This window comes from Leiobunum rupestre, chromosome 6 (genome assembly GCF_980474605.1).
Source record: "Leiobunum rupestre chromosome 6, qqLeiRupe1.1.hap1, whole genome shotgun sequence".
NCBI lineage: Eukaryota > Metazoa > Arthropoda > Arachnida > Opiliones > Sclerosomatidae > Leiobunum > Leiobunum rupestre.
In genome coordinates, this window is record NC_143389.1 from 24,162,369 (window position 1) to 24,178,196 (window position 15,828).

Genomic DNA, 15,828 nt, shown 5'->3' on the forward strand with positions numbered 1-15,828 from the left:
TTGAATATAACGGCGACTGTCCTACCGAGTAGACCGATTCACGATGTGCTGAGTAACTTTTCACCAAAGTAATATGAAAAAATCTGAGGAATTAAAATTCGTAATTAAACTGTAAACCTAATAAAGTCACGTATCTGCATTTTTGTTTACAGATACAGTATTAGAGCCTGCAGTGTCTAGGAAATGAAACAGTTATTTTACTAAGCACCAGTCCCTAAGAGGTCATAAGGAATCTTTAAAGGCATAGATACACGTTGATGTATATGTAGTTATTACTTTAAATTAGTACAACTTGATATATATTATTATTCGAAGACTTTATTTCATCATACTATTTAACTTATTACTATTAAAATACTAATATGTTATATATACTTATAAAATAAAATAATTAAATAAACTATTTTAACATATATAATTGTACAGATTTTCCATTACATACCATAAAAATATCTAGAAATATTTTAAGATTTAGAAATTAATCACGCCTTTTGGTTACATTAAGAATAACGTCTTTAGGTTGAAGTAAGCCACTGTTGTAATATTTAATTGGTATCTGAAAAAAATCGGAATTAGTATTTCATAAGGTGCTTTCCTTATTCCTCTTCTTATTGGTTTTTAAACTACCACAGAAATGTAACATTTAAAAAAAATTTTACTATAAAACCTACGATATGCATTTATGACATGTACATTTATGTGTAGAAAATTATTATCTGATTTGTTTTATTTTTAAAATTAGGACATTTTAACACAATGATCATGGGCGGCCGCGGACATTTTTCATACCTGTATTAGTTCGTTGTTTTAGGTAAATTGAAATATTAAATGCAATTATACAAAATGTTATATATATAAATATATAAATTAGTTATATAGTATCTCAACATTTAATTAGCTTTCAAATGTATCTTTTTTTCTAGATTTTAATTCAGCTACGGAATATTTTCGCCCCAACAATATACATTTATGACATGTATGAATACCAAAACTGTTGTTTGTCTATTGTGGGGAGAAGTGATATTTTAAGCGATCTGCTTTTGTTGCCCACGTGATGACGATCCCAAGGGTTCTCCCCTAACATTTCGGATTGGAATATTCGAAACAGTATTTGAAACCTTAAGGAGGAAGCTCAGACCGCACCACTTGCCACCCTCTGACGGAGTGAGAAGATACTGTTTGTTGAACATCGCTAATGCCTAAGAGTGTTCGTATTGAGCTCCGCCGTAATTGGAGATAAACAAAACCAACTCCATGCACGTTTCATTTTCTGTATCTAAATCCATGGTCATAATAGAATCTTACCTGTGTTTTATTAGAAGGCGAAAATTCAAAATTACGTAAGATGTGAATTAGACAAAATTTTACTTCCATCAAAGCCAGTCTCATGGCAATGCAATTTCTCGGCCCAGCTCCAAAGGGCATGTAAGTATAAGGCTCTATGTTGCTCCTTTCTTCATCCAAAAATCTTAATCAAACGTATAAGAAAATTAGTCGACTAAAAGTATTTGAAAAATATTCTTTTGTCGCTTTCAAAGTAGTGTGAAATAAATTGTGAGTGAGGTCAGTCATTTTCTGCCACAATTGCTTTTGAAAATAAATCGAATTTTGTTGTGATATTTATTTGGCGGTATTCTTAAAAGACTTTTAAACCGGATCAATAAAGCTTACAAAAAAATATGAATTAAAATGTATCCAAATATGCGATACATGCAGTTAATAATCACAGTTTTTTATTATGCATTTGGAAAAATAATTCTAAATATTCCTTATTTAAATCGTTGACCTTTCATCACAAAAACCATTTGAACTGCTTAAATAGAAGGCAATTAAATCAGTAAATTAGTTTGATTGTTATCGGCAGATGTCCGTTCATTGCAAGCATTTCAACACAGTACGGATGAGGTCCAAAACTAGGGTTATAATTTTTACTTTGGTTCACTAATTAAGAACTAATTAAAAAACTCACAACGAATGAATTTTCACGTGATATGTATTAAGATCTTTCATTAAAGACGTGTTAATAAACCTCTAAGAGTTAGAAATGGGTTATTTCAAACCATAAAATAGTTTGTCGGTTAAATCCATTGGCTCTAAACAATACACTGCAAAGGCGTAACGATCTTAGAAAAGAGTTTCATCTAAACCAAATGGAAGTAAGTGTCCGCACTTTTAGGATTTCAATACCAATCCAATGTTTAAATTTAATTTAGTAAAAAGACAAAAGGTGTAAAATGGTTTGAAAATAAATACGTTTTATAACCTTTTCTTTATACTTCTATTCACGTAGATAGCTTTTTTCTAGCCCTTATGAGGTTTTCAAAGAGTTTCAATTGGTTCATATTTATAATCGTTACAAGGTTACTTTTTAAACTTAGTGGGTGTAAATTATACATTAAAAGGGTCTAGGAAATTTTAATTTGTGCAATTTTATAAAAGCCCTTGAGAGTTTATAATCAAATAAAAAAAAAGAAATTCAAATATTTTTTGATATACAAAAAATTATATATTTTACCTTTCGGGTTTGAAGGCTTCCGGTTCCGGGAAAAACTCTTCATCGTGATGCATTGCGTAAATAGGAACCTCGATGATTATTCCTTTCGGAAGGACCAGTTCCGTGTCAGGGAGGACGAACTCTTTCATGCATGTTCTCTCTAACCTAAGCAATATTTAATACCGTCATTTCAAACCACCAATTATGAATAGAAATAATCAGAAAGTAGCGCTAAAAGCGCTTAGCTGCTAAACGAAAACATTTCTTTAATCTATTAATATTCTCCAGATATTTGCGTGGCATTTAAAGTTGCTAGATGACTTGGGCCTAAGGTGGTGCCTTGGGTATTAGCTTAGCTGATTATAGTTATTTATTATACATTAAAAGAGATTGAAGGGCAGAGCGTTTCAAACCCAGAAATATAAAAAGAAAATCGGAGAAGGTCAAAATATATCCAAACATAGCGAAACTAGTAGTTTTTAATAAGGGACATACCGCGGTCGATTGATCGTTCACCAAATTAGCCATGGATGTTAAATAATATATTCCAATGAAAGATGAATATTCCTAACAAGTGCACATCATATACACAGTAGTACGATTATTAAATTGACGGAACATGTGAAAGTCATCTGTAGTTGCATTGGATCAGGATGAATAATGTAGCAGACAACTGACCTGGTAGCTGGAGGAGATAACCTTAAGGTTTCGTCTATTGCAGCTGAGAGGTATTTCGCTTCGTGCAAAGCATCCGCATCAATTGACGTCTGTTGGAGAATAATTAAATGGGATATTTATAAGTTGCGTCTTTGGCGCTCTTGAAAATTTTAAAATTATTTTGCAAATTTTAAAAATTCTATTAAGCGAGACCAAATCTACATCGTTTTGATAAATTAGTAAGGGGGTTATTACCCTGCCTTTCCAAATGCGATCGACTTCCTCGGTGGCCTTTTTCTGTTTTTCTGGGTTGAGTGCGAAATAGTAACTCGCTGCTGTTAACGTAGTAGCCGTGGTATCGTATGCAGCGAGGAAAAATATTATTGTCTGCGCCAGAAATTCGTGTTTAGTCAAAGCTATTGAGGATAAAAATTACATTTCATTGTTTAAAAAAACTAATGCAAAATTTAAAATATTTGTGATTATGCATTTGAAAGAATTTTAATCTCTGTGTATTATGTTAGAAACCCCCAAAACACTGATATGTCAGAACATAGCATAGGGCTATGTTAGAATAAATTTTAATAATTATTTTTTAATCGTATGCTTAAGATTGAAAGAAATATTTAACTCGATAACAAATAGTTTTACTGTACGTTTTCTTTTGATGTTGTCGACGTTGTCCGCCGATTTTTCTGTCGTTCCGTTGGCCATTCCATTTGAAGACGTCTGGTCCTCCTCCTTCATACTGTCCACCATAAGTTGCAGAAAGTCATGATGCTCCTTTAAAAAAAAGTGATCTTATGTTTTTATTTCTAATTTATCATAAATTACTAGACTACAAGGGAAGACGTTTATAGCTTTCCGTAATAAAAAAATTATTGTTGGCCGATGCTTTCATATTTCTCTAACCTAAGATATTAAACATCTAAAATTTCGAAAGCATCCTACTAATTAGATAATTTGTAGAGATCGAAGAGAAGTATTTACCTCGTTGTTATTTTTTCGTCGTTCAACAATTGTTTCTACCGTATCGGCAAAGAACTGGAGAGTGTCTTCGGGAAAGAATGTTATTCCAACAGCTCTGGCAAGTTTCGGCATAAGAACTAAGGAAAAATCATTTTGAAAAATTAATAAATATTATAGGTCTAAGTTTTGTACACAGTTTCCTTTGTTTTGCATATATCTTTCATATCAACTGACTTCTGAAAGTTATCTTCCTAAATAAATTGAAAGATATAAACTAAGAAAATTAATTTCTTTTAATTTTGGTTTAAATTGAGACAGTTGTCTTAAGTGGCTCTAATAACAGTAATATTTTTTTTAATTTAAGGTACACTGATGAAAATACTATTAAAAGTAATGGCTACTACTATTTTTTTTAGAAAATTTGCAAAAGGAAATTTACAAAATCAATTTTGTTGCCCGATTATAAGGATTTCATATGAATAATTATTAATATGGTCAAACTTCGGTACTAGGTTGATATTTTTTCGAATTTTTATGAAGGATATTTTCTTCTTACAAGCAAGAATTGTTTTCCAAGAAAACTCGGCGCCAAACACCTTTTTGGCGTGATGGATGAAAAGGTTGTTCGGATCGGCGTGAGAGTCCAATTTCGTCCCAAAGGCGACATTTGCAATGACGTCTAACGTAAAATTCCCATAAACTCTAAAATAAATTAAATTGGTTAGAAATTCTAAATAAATCAATAAGTCATAAAGTTAAGCTAATGAGTATTTTTCCATTTTAAGGTAAACAAAGCTATTTTCCCATGGAAGTTTGATCTAAAATGGTATTTACCGTTTATATTTAGATACCAAATATCTAGTCAACTAGAGATAGAAAGTTCTTTGCTGCGAATTTTTCCAATTAATGGTCACGGACAATTCAAAAACTAAATAATACGAGACAAAATGGAGAAAATGAAAATTTGGAGGTCCTTGCGGACATCTAAGCATGAAAGTACACTCTGCACTTGTTTCTAGATTGTTATCTGTCATAGTCCGTATTTAATGTAGTTGTACAGCGGGAAGCATTTTGTTGTCACTTAAATTGCCACCTTTTAGGTCGAGTAAAATCAAAAATGTATTAAAATATCAGATAATATAAAGGCCGCACCCAGTTCGTTGCGTGAATAAAAAAACAAAGGTTTCAATTGCGGCTTCAAATTATCATTTACCTACATTCATTCTTAATAAAACGTAGTTCATTGGAAATCCACAAGAAATTGCTCTTAGCTATGCAATTTCCAAGATTTGACGCATGACGCGAAATATAGGTTAACATTAACGAAAACTTAATTAAAGGGAACAAACCAAAAGGTTCTCAGGAATGACTTTCCTCACAATTACAATAATTCCAGCTTGTAAAACTAATGTCAAAATTTAACCACGTTGTTTCTGTATACTTATTATCTTAATACATTTCTGGATCTAGTTTAAACAAATAATATCTTTTACAACTAATTTGCAAGAACCATATCTCAATGCTTTTAATGATGGAATATTTTGATTATTTAGAAAATCTACAACGCAATATCCAAAAAAGGTAGAGTAATGTTAAAATAGGTCGATCATATTTTTGGACAAAAATAATTATGTCTTAAGCGAAAAAGTAACTCACTTTTTACAATCAATTGGACTTCCATCTGCAGAAATCTTCTTAAAACTGTTAACTGTAAATTCAGCACACTCTCCGATAAGAGGTAACATCTATATAAAAAAAATTGGAATTATATTTCCATTTTCATTCTACTATCTGAAAGTTTAGGCGTCCACGTTCTTCTTCTTAGATACCCCAAACTTTACACTTTTGTTCCCCATAGGCCGATACTTTTCGTTTGTTCTGGTACAAGAGGTTTACATCTTTTACAATAAATTAAACTGTTCGCTTGTTCTGGTGGCGATAATGTCTCTACACTGTAAAATAATCGTCAAGGTCAGAGTATTAGAGCTACACTTTTTACACCTCCTCTAAAGCAAGAGTTAAGTGAGTAAATTGAAAAAAGTCTACTTCTCCAGAATTTACTTGGTAAAATGGCCACAGGCAGCCATTTTGGAAAAATATTTTTAAGCAGACTTGAACTATTCGCCACCACAGAATCGAAGAAAAGTGGCGTCATATGGTTACTCTTCTTTCCCTACTCCTAAATCCCAGACGAAGCGAAAAGTATCCACTTATTGTTCGAAGTAAACCAATGGCTCTATTTATGTCCACTAAGGTCTTCGGGTGCCTACAGTATTGTTCCGTGAACCCCTACTTAAGGTTTCCAAATAATCGCATAAAAAGAAGAAAAAACCAATTAAACACGTGAAAGTGATAACCATTGAAATCTATCTTGATATTCCGCAAAAGGCACGTGATGGTATAAGATGCATTTAGATCTTCAAATGTATAGCAATGCGGATTGAACTATTTTTTCTTGAAGCGTCCTAGCGTCTTAAATATGTGGATTGTTTCTTAGTGTCTTGAGCTTGGACATTGTTGCATAAAATCTTAAACTGCAGATTATTTTTACATCACGTCTGGATGGGGCAAATTTTAATTTCACTTACTTTTGATTTGGAATATTGAGGGAGGATTTTGTTTTAGATTGTTAGAGATTTACAATAAACTAAACTAATTAAGAACCGGGACAAAGAAAATTCTACTTACACATAATTTTAAAATAACGTTTGAAAAGAGAGAGAAGGAAATGCGTACCTTTTTAAGTTTTCCAGTTGAAAATGCCGGAGTAATTGTATTTCGAAGATTTTTCCATTGTTCATCTCCTTTAATTATGGATATCATGTTATCTGTTAAAGGATTTCCAGACGTGAATTCCTGTTAGGAAAAGATTTCATTCATATGTAGGTTACAGATGTATCACCTTTATCGAGGTTAAATTTTTAAAATATTTAAAGGAGGAGCATTATCTCATGGCATTTAAAATAAGGAAGTATATTTTTCACAATAATGTTTTAAATGTAGTGGAGTTCAGGTCAAATCAATATTTAATATTCGAAACAAAACTGTATAATCCCATGTTTAGTCTTGTTTAGTTGGTTAAATATTTTCATATATGATCTTGATAATAATAATAATCATTATAAAAATAAAAATATTTGTCCTTTTGCAACGTTACCCCAGCAGACTTTCTTCATGTATATTTTACGTGTTCCACCGTTATAGGTTTTTAAACTATATCGAAAAAATCATTCGCACATTTGACACCGAATTCTCATTAAATGAACAAAACTATTGGCTTTCAAACCACGGAAAATTTTTTGATGCTAAATGTCTAATTAAAACCGCTGCTAAATTATCTATCTACTCCCTCTCATTGTGTAACGTAGTTCTACAACACCCTTTACCTTTCTTAAAAAACGCTACAGAGAAAAATTAAAACAATTTGTGTTAATCGAGGCGTACAAAAAAGACTTAAATCTAAAAAACATCGAACAGTCGCTAGAAAAAATTAACATTTGTGAAATCGACCCAGGCTTAAGGCCCAATTCCGAAATGTTTGAATACAAGCTGATTTGCTTGATCAACCTTCTAAAAACTAAATTACGTTTTTACCGTTTTTGCTTGACACATAGACTTTGTGCATATTTGTCCTATACAATTTGTTTAAAAAAACCTTCCAAAATATTCCTTTATACCTATGAAATGACATGATGTTATTATTGTATAGCCTCACCATGAAATAAAAGATGTCATAATAATAAAAAATAATAATTATAATAATAAAAATAATAATCAGCTAAGCTAATACCCTTGGCACCACCTTAGACCCAAGTCATCTAGCGACTTATGCGTTTAAGCAGGTGGCCGGGTTACATCTCCCATTTTTTTGTTTCAACATGGCATGATAGTAGCCATAGTAGCACTTTTTTATTTTATTTAAGCTTTACTGCTTTTTAAATTTAACATTGTTTGTCTTTCCTGTAGATGCCAATTCCGTTATTAAATAAAATATACACAAGGGTTATGAACTTTAAAAATTTTCCTATTAATGTTAGTATTCATGGCGGTTTCAAGGTCTTGGATAATTTCACAGTGCTCTTGTAATTATATTATAAATAATCTTATTACGTAAGTATGCACAATTGACGTGAAGTTTAGTAGATTTGTCAATTTTATTTACCCGTCTTGTGTGAAAGTGGTTGAATTCCTTGACGAATATGAGTTTTATCAATTCGGGATCGGCCACGTAAAGCGCCGGTTTTGGACCTGAATACGACCTAAATCGGAAATAAAAACAAATTAACAATTTTTGCAAAGGAAAATCAGAAGTGGAAATATTTTATATAGAGTTAGATAATGTTTATATACTTTTAAAGAAAATGTAATAAAGAGCGAGAAGGCCAAATATACGTGTGGGAAGTTCTAATCTTAATAATGATATAAGACTATTAATTATTCAGATGCTTAATCTAGTAAGTGGTTTTTAGTTTCCACGTGCGCTAATTTGAGACTTAATTAGGACTAAGTTAAATGGTTTTTTTAAGAGCAACGACCTGTGTATATTTATTAATTTTAACTCCGTTCAAATAATCGGTGTTTTAACTTTTTAATTATTTTTCGAAGTAAATCTCTAATCCAACATCGTACATGATAATCAAATTGACACTAAACGTAAGAAAGTAATAATTTTTAAGATTTTTAACAAACATATCTTACCCAAATAATCTTCCATATTTTTTGTACAGGTCATTATCAACATCGTGAGCGTTCTAAATAGATGATTAAATATTATTAAGTACAAAGAAACGCTTAATACCTATGCGAAAAGCCTCAAAATTATCTTTTTTAGCTTGTAATCCTAATTTCATGAATGAGTTTTTTTTTTGGCTGTGAATGTTGCCATATATTTTCCGGGCATCTGGTTGATTTTCAGGAAATAAAACAATTATTCATGTTCTCAAATTTGTTCAAAGCAATTTTTTATTGATCCTCATGTTTAAAAAATCGTAAACTTGACTAGCCAACTTTAAACCATACATTTTGACTAATTTTAAATCAATTGTTTTCATGAGAAAGGTTTTATGTTTCTTTACTTTTCAGAGTACATTTACAATTTTATCCTTATTTATTTTATGAAAATGATTTAGCTATCGTCATCGACTATTATTTATCATTTTGATATTATTAATTACAGATTTAACACTACTAACATGGACTAATTAACACAGGGACACCCCGTTCCCGAATATTTGCTTCGGGCGATTGTTAAATGTGCGCTCTGGCGGTATAGTTAAGAACTAACGGAAAACTAGGGTCAAACGGGAACGAGGAAAAAAAAAGGGGGGGGGGCGAACAAGTCATAAACCTAGTCAATGTGATTACCATGTTGTGGCGCGTAGTTTCGTTTTTCGGATTTAAATTAGCTTGAATTGCCCTTCTTAATTTGAACTAAATAGAAAATGAATTTTTCTTCATTAACTTATGAAACGATGTTCATTTATCCACTTAAAAAAGGGACAAAAATAATTGGATGTCAATTTTATTTCTGGTTAGTGTTTACCAAGACTTAATAAACAACCTTTTTATCGCTATCAATTTCCGAATATCTTTATTGTAATATTGGATGATGATTTAGGGTTTAGGGAATGTTATTAAACATACTCCACTCATATGCTGTATCTTGAACCACTTTTACACGATTTACATACAGAGTTTTTCATTTTTCCCAATAAAAATATAATCTAATGCTAAAAAACTATCATAAAACGTATTGTCGAGGCAAAAAAAGACCGTTGTAAAAACAGAGATAGAACCGCCTGCTATTTTTTTCAAAATTCTTAGATGATATTGAAAACTATATACTAGATGGCGGTAGCCGTTTCCTTTTTGTGACGTTTTGACCCGAGTAAAATTCTGTCGGGGGGGGGGGATAAAAAGAGGAAGAGCATTTAACAAGGGTCTTTCAGAGCTCCCTATAGGAATAACATGGGAACGGGGTGTCCCTGTGTTAATTAGTCCATGCTACTAATACGTAAAAATTGTAATTTATAAATATGGTTATTTTTCGGACGATATACGAATTAATTCAAAAACGACGTTTAGAAGAGTGCAGGTTATTTCTCGGCTTTATTTAGGAACTACTTATTTAAGCCTTACTCTACAATACCATGCACTTACTGGATCTGATGGCAGAAAACTTAACTAACAATCACATGGCTTCCCTTAAAATATAACAAGGATTTGTCTTGAGATCGGAATTAAAAAATTGCTGCATTTAATTGAACTAAATGAGTTTAATACAGTCCGGCAACTTGTTCTAAAATAAATTAACTATATTAATTTTATTCTTTGTTGAACGAAAAAACCCAAATATTTACTTAGTGTCAATTTTATATACAGTGTATATGTTTATAGTGCAGACTGAAGTAGCCAGAAAATGCATATCGTTTATAGGGTCTACAGGTATGGAGATAAGAGTCTTATTGAGATTAAACAAACATGAAAAATCTGGAAATCAATATTTTTTGATAAGCGGTTATCCACGGTACGATGATAACAAAGAACGCTATTTCGCAATCTAATAAACATGCTCAAGGTTATTGATTAAAAAAGTTCAAAAATTATCCTGGGTAATATGAGAGACGCAACGAAATGAAAATATATTCAGAACAGCACTAATGGGCGAATATTAACTTCAGCTTCGTACCTTTTCTTCTTCTATTTATAAATATACATGAATCAATCTTCTATTTTATCCGCACGCGTATCGTCACATTTTTATAATAATCAGAATACGGCTCGCGCTGTTCTAGCATGCTATCGGATATAATGAGATGTCCTATATCTTTGTTAAATTTCACGGTCAATAAAAAAAGTGAAGAGTTACCTAAAAAATTTGTATTAAAAATATTTGCTTGTGGTTCAATTATTTCACTACTAATTTGAGAAGATTTAAATTAAATTAAAAGTGACTAAAATATTTTAAATTTGCTAATATTAGTTAGAATGGGTCCCGTTTCATTCCTAAGATGTATGTTAATTTCACAAACCCAATCAACAGGAAAATATATGCTTCCCATATCCCAAGGAAAGGTTTGGAATTCGGTGTCGGAGAAGTCGGGTTTTCGACAGTTTTTCTGATTTTATAAAATCAACTTAAAGAGCTATATTATATTTTAAATTAAGCCAAAATTGTTACACGGCTGTTGTCTGCGTTTAATTAGTCTTTGTTCAAATATTTTTTCTAGTAATGACTTATCCACCCTATTTTCCCGATAATCGTTCAGTTGTTTTTTAATTTTATTTAGACACATATTTAGAGGGCATCTAGAAAACGGCACTAAAGTACTTAATCACTGATTTAAAACTTGAAAAATTAAACCAAAAAGACTCACCTTTCCAGTTAGAATACCAATGGCGTTTCCTAAAAGTGGAATTGGAACATCGCTTTTGATGGGTTTCCCTTGCCAATAATTGTATCTTCGGAAATACACCCTACAATTATTTTAATTAATATTTGATAATTTAATTCCAGGAAACCAGGCCCATGAAATTCATTAAAACTAAATTGTTTCCATAGAAATGAAGTTACGTTCTGACAGTTGGACTAAGATATCCATTTTCGTATCGAAAATGTATACTCGATAGAAATATTTAAAATTAGTGTATCTGTAGAGCGGATATTAACTATAAAATTTATTATTGTGTTCCCTATTAAGATATTGTGTTTCAGACCTAATAGGTGGTTTTTTTTTTCGCTTGTCCGGGGACAAAAAGTGTAAAGCTTTTACCCTAAAACGTGTTATTCACCTGTTCTCGGGGTAAGATTTACCCTGTCCCGAATTTTGTTCGCTTGTTCCGGAGTATTAGGGTTACACTTTTTACTCCTCCTCGAAAGGAGGTGTAGAGGGAGTAATCTAGTTTTGTCGTCTGCTTAAATTTCGATTCACGAAAATATGATGGGAAACTTTTTATAAATAACCTTTAACCTTTAACTACTCCCTTTTTACTCCAACTCGTTTTTTTCATCAAGACAGAATTGTAGTAAAATGACGTCATATGGCTACACTTTTTAACCTGCTCAAAAAACCCAGAACAGGCGTAAAAAAACCACCAACTGATTTGATTATTACAGATGCTTTTATAATATTTGATTTTGCGGTAAATACATTCAAAAAAACAAGCTGTTACAATAAACTTTAGAACAATCCAAAAACTCATGTTGATCCGTTGGATAAAAATACCACTGAACCACGTGATAACATTTTATTTTATTAACAATCTAACATACCAGTAAGCTGCGTATCCTGATACAACCAAAACGGCCAAGGTGACACCCAACTCAAGCAGCGAAATAATGAAAGACAGAAACATGTTGCTGCTCCCTCTCGCTTCACTCTCTCAAATTGGTCTGGCAGATGTGCTACTGTCCTTGTTCTGAAAAACAATGATAACGTTTGAGCAGGGAGAATGTGATTGCATATAAAAAAAGTTGAGTATAATCGTAACACTTAAAAAAATTATTATCTTCATTATAAACCAAAACTCAATACGTCGGTTGTGTACGTAAGACCAGATGATATTTGACGTACATTTACATCCTCCCAGCGAAAGAAGCGGTTAACCTATCTAAAGTTTGGTGTACTTAAATCAAGGACGACCAAATAAGGAAATCAAATACAAAAGGTGGAAAGCTATTTGTACAGACCAATATATTCTACTCTATTATGAAGCGAAGTAAGCTAGTAGCTTGGTTAAGGAACAATTTTATTGGTAATATTATAAATCTATAATTTATTTTATAATATAAGTATAATATCAGTTATATTTCTAAATTTTCAATGTGTAAAAACTGCCGTGCACAAATTTACTGAAAAAAACTCAAATGAGTTGTGCTTCTCCATAATGGCAAAGGCATATTTAAAAATCACATGCCTTCAAATTGCGGTTCATTCAATTTGATAACATTACAATTTCCTTAAGTTCATTGTTATGTTTGCTATACAATTAAATATAATGCATGGAAAGTAGTTAATTGAAAAATCAAAGTGATTTGCTAATACAATATATTTTGTCTGATCTATTCCCATAGCCTATCATGTAATAAATATCTCCGACCACATGTGGAATTTTAAAATTCGAACATCATCATGAGACAGGTCTAGAGGCTGGCGTTCGGATATTCATTAACCATTGATAAAACTCACATAATTTCTTTTAACAATTCCTTAATTAAATGAAGTATACGTAAGAGACAAATGACTAAATTTTGAATAAAATAACTGATTTATTCAATGAAATTAATTTGTTTTTCAGATAATCGCAAAATTTCGCGGATAATTGTTTTATCCACAAGAAATAGGGATATATAAAATGGATAAATTACCTACAAGCCTAATTTGTTTTAAATTATCTCTCAATTTGTGGATAATGAATAGAAAAATGCCGAGTGCTGCTGTGGCCAAAATTTATTTTTAAATCGGTTAGCTTTTACTATTGTCAATAAAAGATTTGTAAAACTTTATAAGAAAATATTTGGATTTAAACACATAAAACATAATTCAAATATTTCATATTACTGAAGTAAAAAAATATATTTACCTTTTTTCTTGAATTTAAACTGATTTCTATTCTTACAATATTAAATAAATTACTTATATTTTGCCTGAGGAAAGGGCTTGAGTTAGTTTTTATAAGAACATCCGAAATACAACTACCGAAGGGAAACCCCTCTTCCAAGCGCACGCCCAGAGATATCGTTTCTTTCAGTGTGACGAGATAAATATTTCTGTAAGATCTTTCCAGGGGGAGGAAAAGAGCAGTTGTAGAGCATTTAACTAGTGGGTGGACACTGGAAAGTGATAGAGCGTAAAGGTTTTAGTTTAAGCCAGTGAAACTCGACTCGAGATGGTCACGTGCGCTGTTAATAAAAGTTACGCAAGCCCTTATCTTTTTCTCTCAACGTACATCATTTATCTGTCAACGTTTTATTATTTAGATCTTATCAATTTGTAATATTGAAAATGCAACTACTGTATTTTCTCTGTTCACTATAGCATTTGTTCTAATTCTTACGTTACTTCATCTTTCTCTTGATTATCGAACATCCCCCATTGCAATTAATAAGGATAATTACCATAAATATCTCAAAATATAGAGATTAATAATAAATTTTATTTTATTAACCTCCATGTAGTAGCACAACTTTTATTAAATTTTATTTTTAGTTATATCGCCCATGGAACGAAATTTCAGTATTTATAATTATAGAGATTATATTAAACCATTTGATTGAAAGTCAATTAGATGATGTAACTTAACTTTGAAATACAATAGAACCAAGACGTGTCGAATCGTACATTGTACCTCTTATCGATGTCAAATGAGGACAAAATAAAACGTCGATGCACATAATTATCTTATTTCTAGTAGGATTGTTCCGCCATCTTGGAAAACGGCCGTCATTTTTCTATAGCGTGTAACTCGAAAACTACCAAGCCGAACCGGACAATTGAGACGTTCTTATTCTACGTGCTATTCTAGCTTCTAAATTTCCGAAACCGACGCTATTGAACAAAGGTCAAAGATCATGGATAAAATGACAAAACCAAAAATGGTAACCAATCACCATTTTCTACGTTTTACCTTGTCAAAACAAATTATGTAAAATGACTAAAACATACACCTTTAATCAAATAGTTCAGAGTTTATATAATATTAAATCATTAAAAATGCATTTGAATCTTAGGTTCTAAGTGGAACCGCACTATAAGATTTTATATCAACAAGACTGTAGGGGATTTAATATAATTTTAGGAAAAATATACATTTCAAATAGTTCAAACTGAGAAATATCGGGAGGAGTACGTGACTAAACGATTACCAAAAGTGACATAATTACCAAAAGTGTGACAATCCCTGTACTTTCGTTTGCTAAAGATTTAATGAATGCTCGACTCTAGATCGACCACATAAAAGAATATTTATTGTCGCCTTTCTGGATCTTTTTTTAGTCTATGGTGTTATATCGTAGGTAGATGGCGATAGCATCTCCACCGAACGACGAAAAATCAAAAAATACACTAACTTTGACCAGTGCTACTTAGTTCCTCCGTTCATCACAAGGAGGCGTTATTTGTTGGTTTTAACTTCCTTCAATCCCCAAGGCATACATTCCCTTCTTCCCTTCCAACTTGTATTTCGCTCGTAACATTCACTAAGAAATTGGTCCGATTGACACACTTTTGGTAATTATGTCACTTTTGCGATTACTTAATTCATTTCTTTCATAAAAATATTTCAAATAAAAGTTTTGCGAAAGGTTTTGACGAAAGTAGCATCCTTCATGTAACTTAAACGAGCTTCCGTCTGAATATTAGGTTTCACTGGCCCTTTAACGGCTTTTCCTTTTTAGTGGTCGTTTTATCAATATAATACAGGTTTTAAGCAATTAAACTAGTTCTTTAAGCTTAAGTGATCGTCAAAGAATGCGATCAAAAAGTCCAATATCACATTCTCTTTTCCAGTTAGTCAGGGACGTTGGAATATTGGAGCAAGGAGGGTCGAGCTTCATCCCTGGATAATATTCCTTTTTAATTTCCTTTTAAACAATAAATTGAAAATCTTACATTTTTAGAAAACACTACTAAATATTACTTCATTGGTCGTAAACTATAATATATATATATATATATATATATATATATATATATATATATATATATATA

At 31.5% G+C, this 15,828-nt stretch overlaps 1 protein-coding gene across 1 annotated transcript; it reads right to left on the reverse strand.

The window, feature by feature from the left end:
* Positions 1-395: 395 nt before the first annotated feature.
* LOC149940457 (cytochrome P450 3A8-like) lies at positions 396-13,881 on the reverse strand. Its single transcript, XM_090178780.1, has 15 exons — positions 13,703-13,881; positions 12,393-12,538; positions 11,497-11,596; positions 8,819-8,871; positions 8,283-8,379; positions 6,857-6,976; positions 5,777-5,865; positions 4,677-4,822; positions 4,142-4,257; positions 3,808-3,934; positions 3,407-3,567; positions 3,173-3,261; positions 2,516-2,659; positions 1,306-1,468; positions 396-556 (listed from the first exon to the last, which is right to left on the reverse strand). The coding sequence occupies exons 2-15, from the start codon at positions 12,473-12,475 to the stop codon at positions 479-481; spliced, it is 1,566 nt and encodes a 521-aa protein (XP_090034906.1). The 5' UTR covers positions 12,476-12,538; positions 13,703-13,881; the 3' UTR covers positions 396-478.
* Between the last annotated feature and the right edge of the window lie 1,947 nt (positions 13,882-15,828).

Excerpts from the sequence above, each read along its gene's own strand:
- LOC149940457 (XM_090178780.1), bottom strand. The coding sequence starts at position 12,475 with ATGTTTCTGTCTTTCATTATTTCGCTGCTTGAGTTGGGTGTCACCTTG. Across the intron at positions 3,935-4,141 it reads GACGAAAAAATAACAACGAG|GAGCATCATGACTTTCTGCA; the intron begins GTAAATACTTCT and ends TTTTTTTTAAAG. Across the intron at positions 2,660-3,172 it reads TTATCTCCTCCAGCTACCAG|GTTAGAGAGAACATGCATGA; the intron begins GTCAGTTGTCTG and ends AATATTGCTTAG.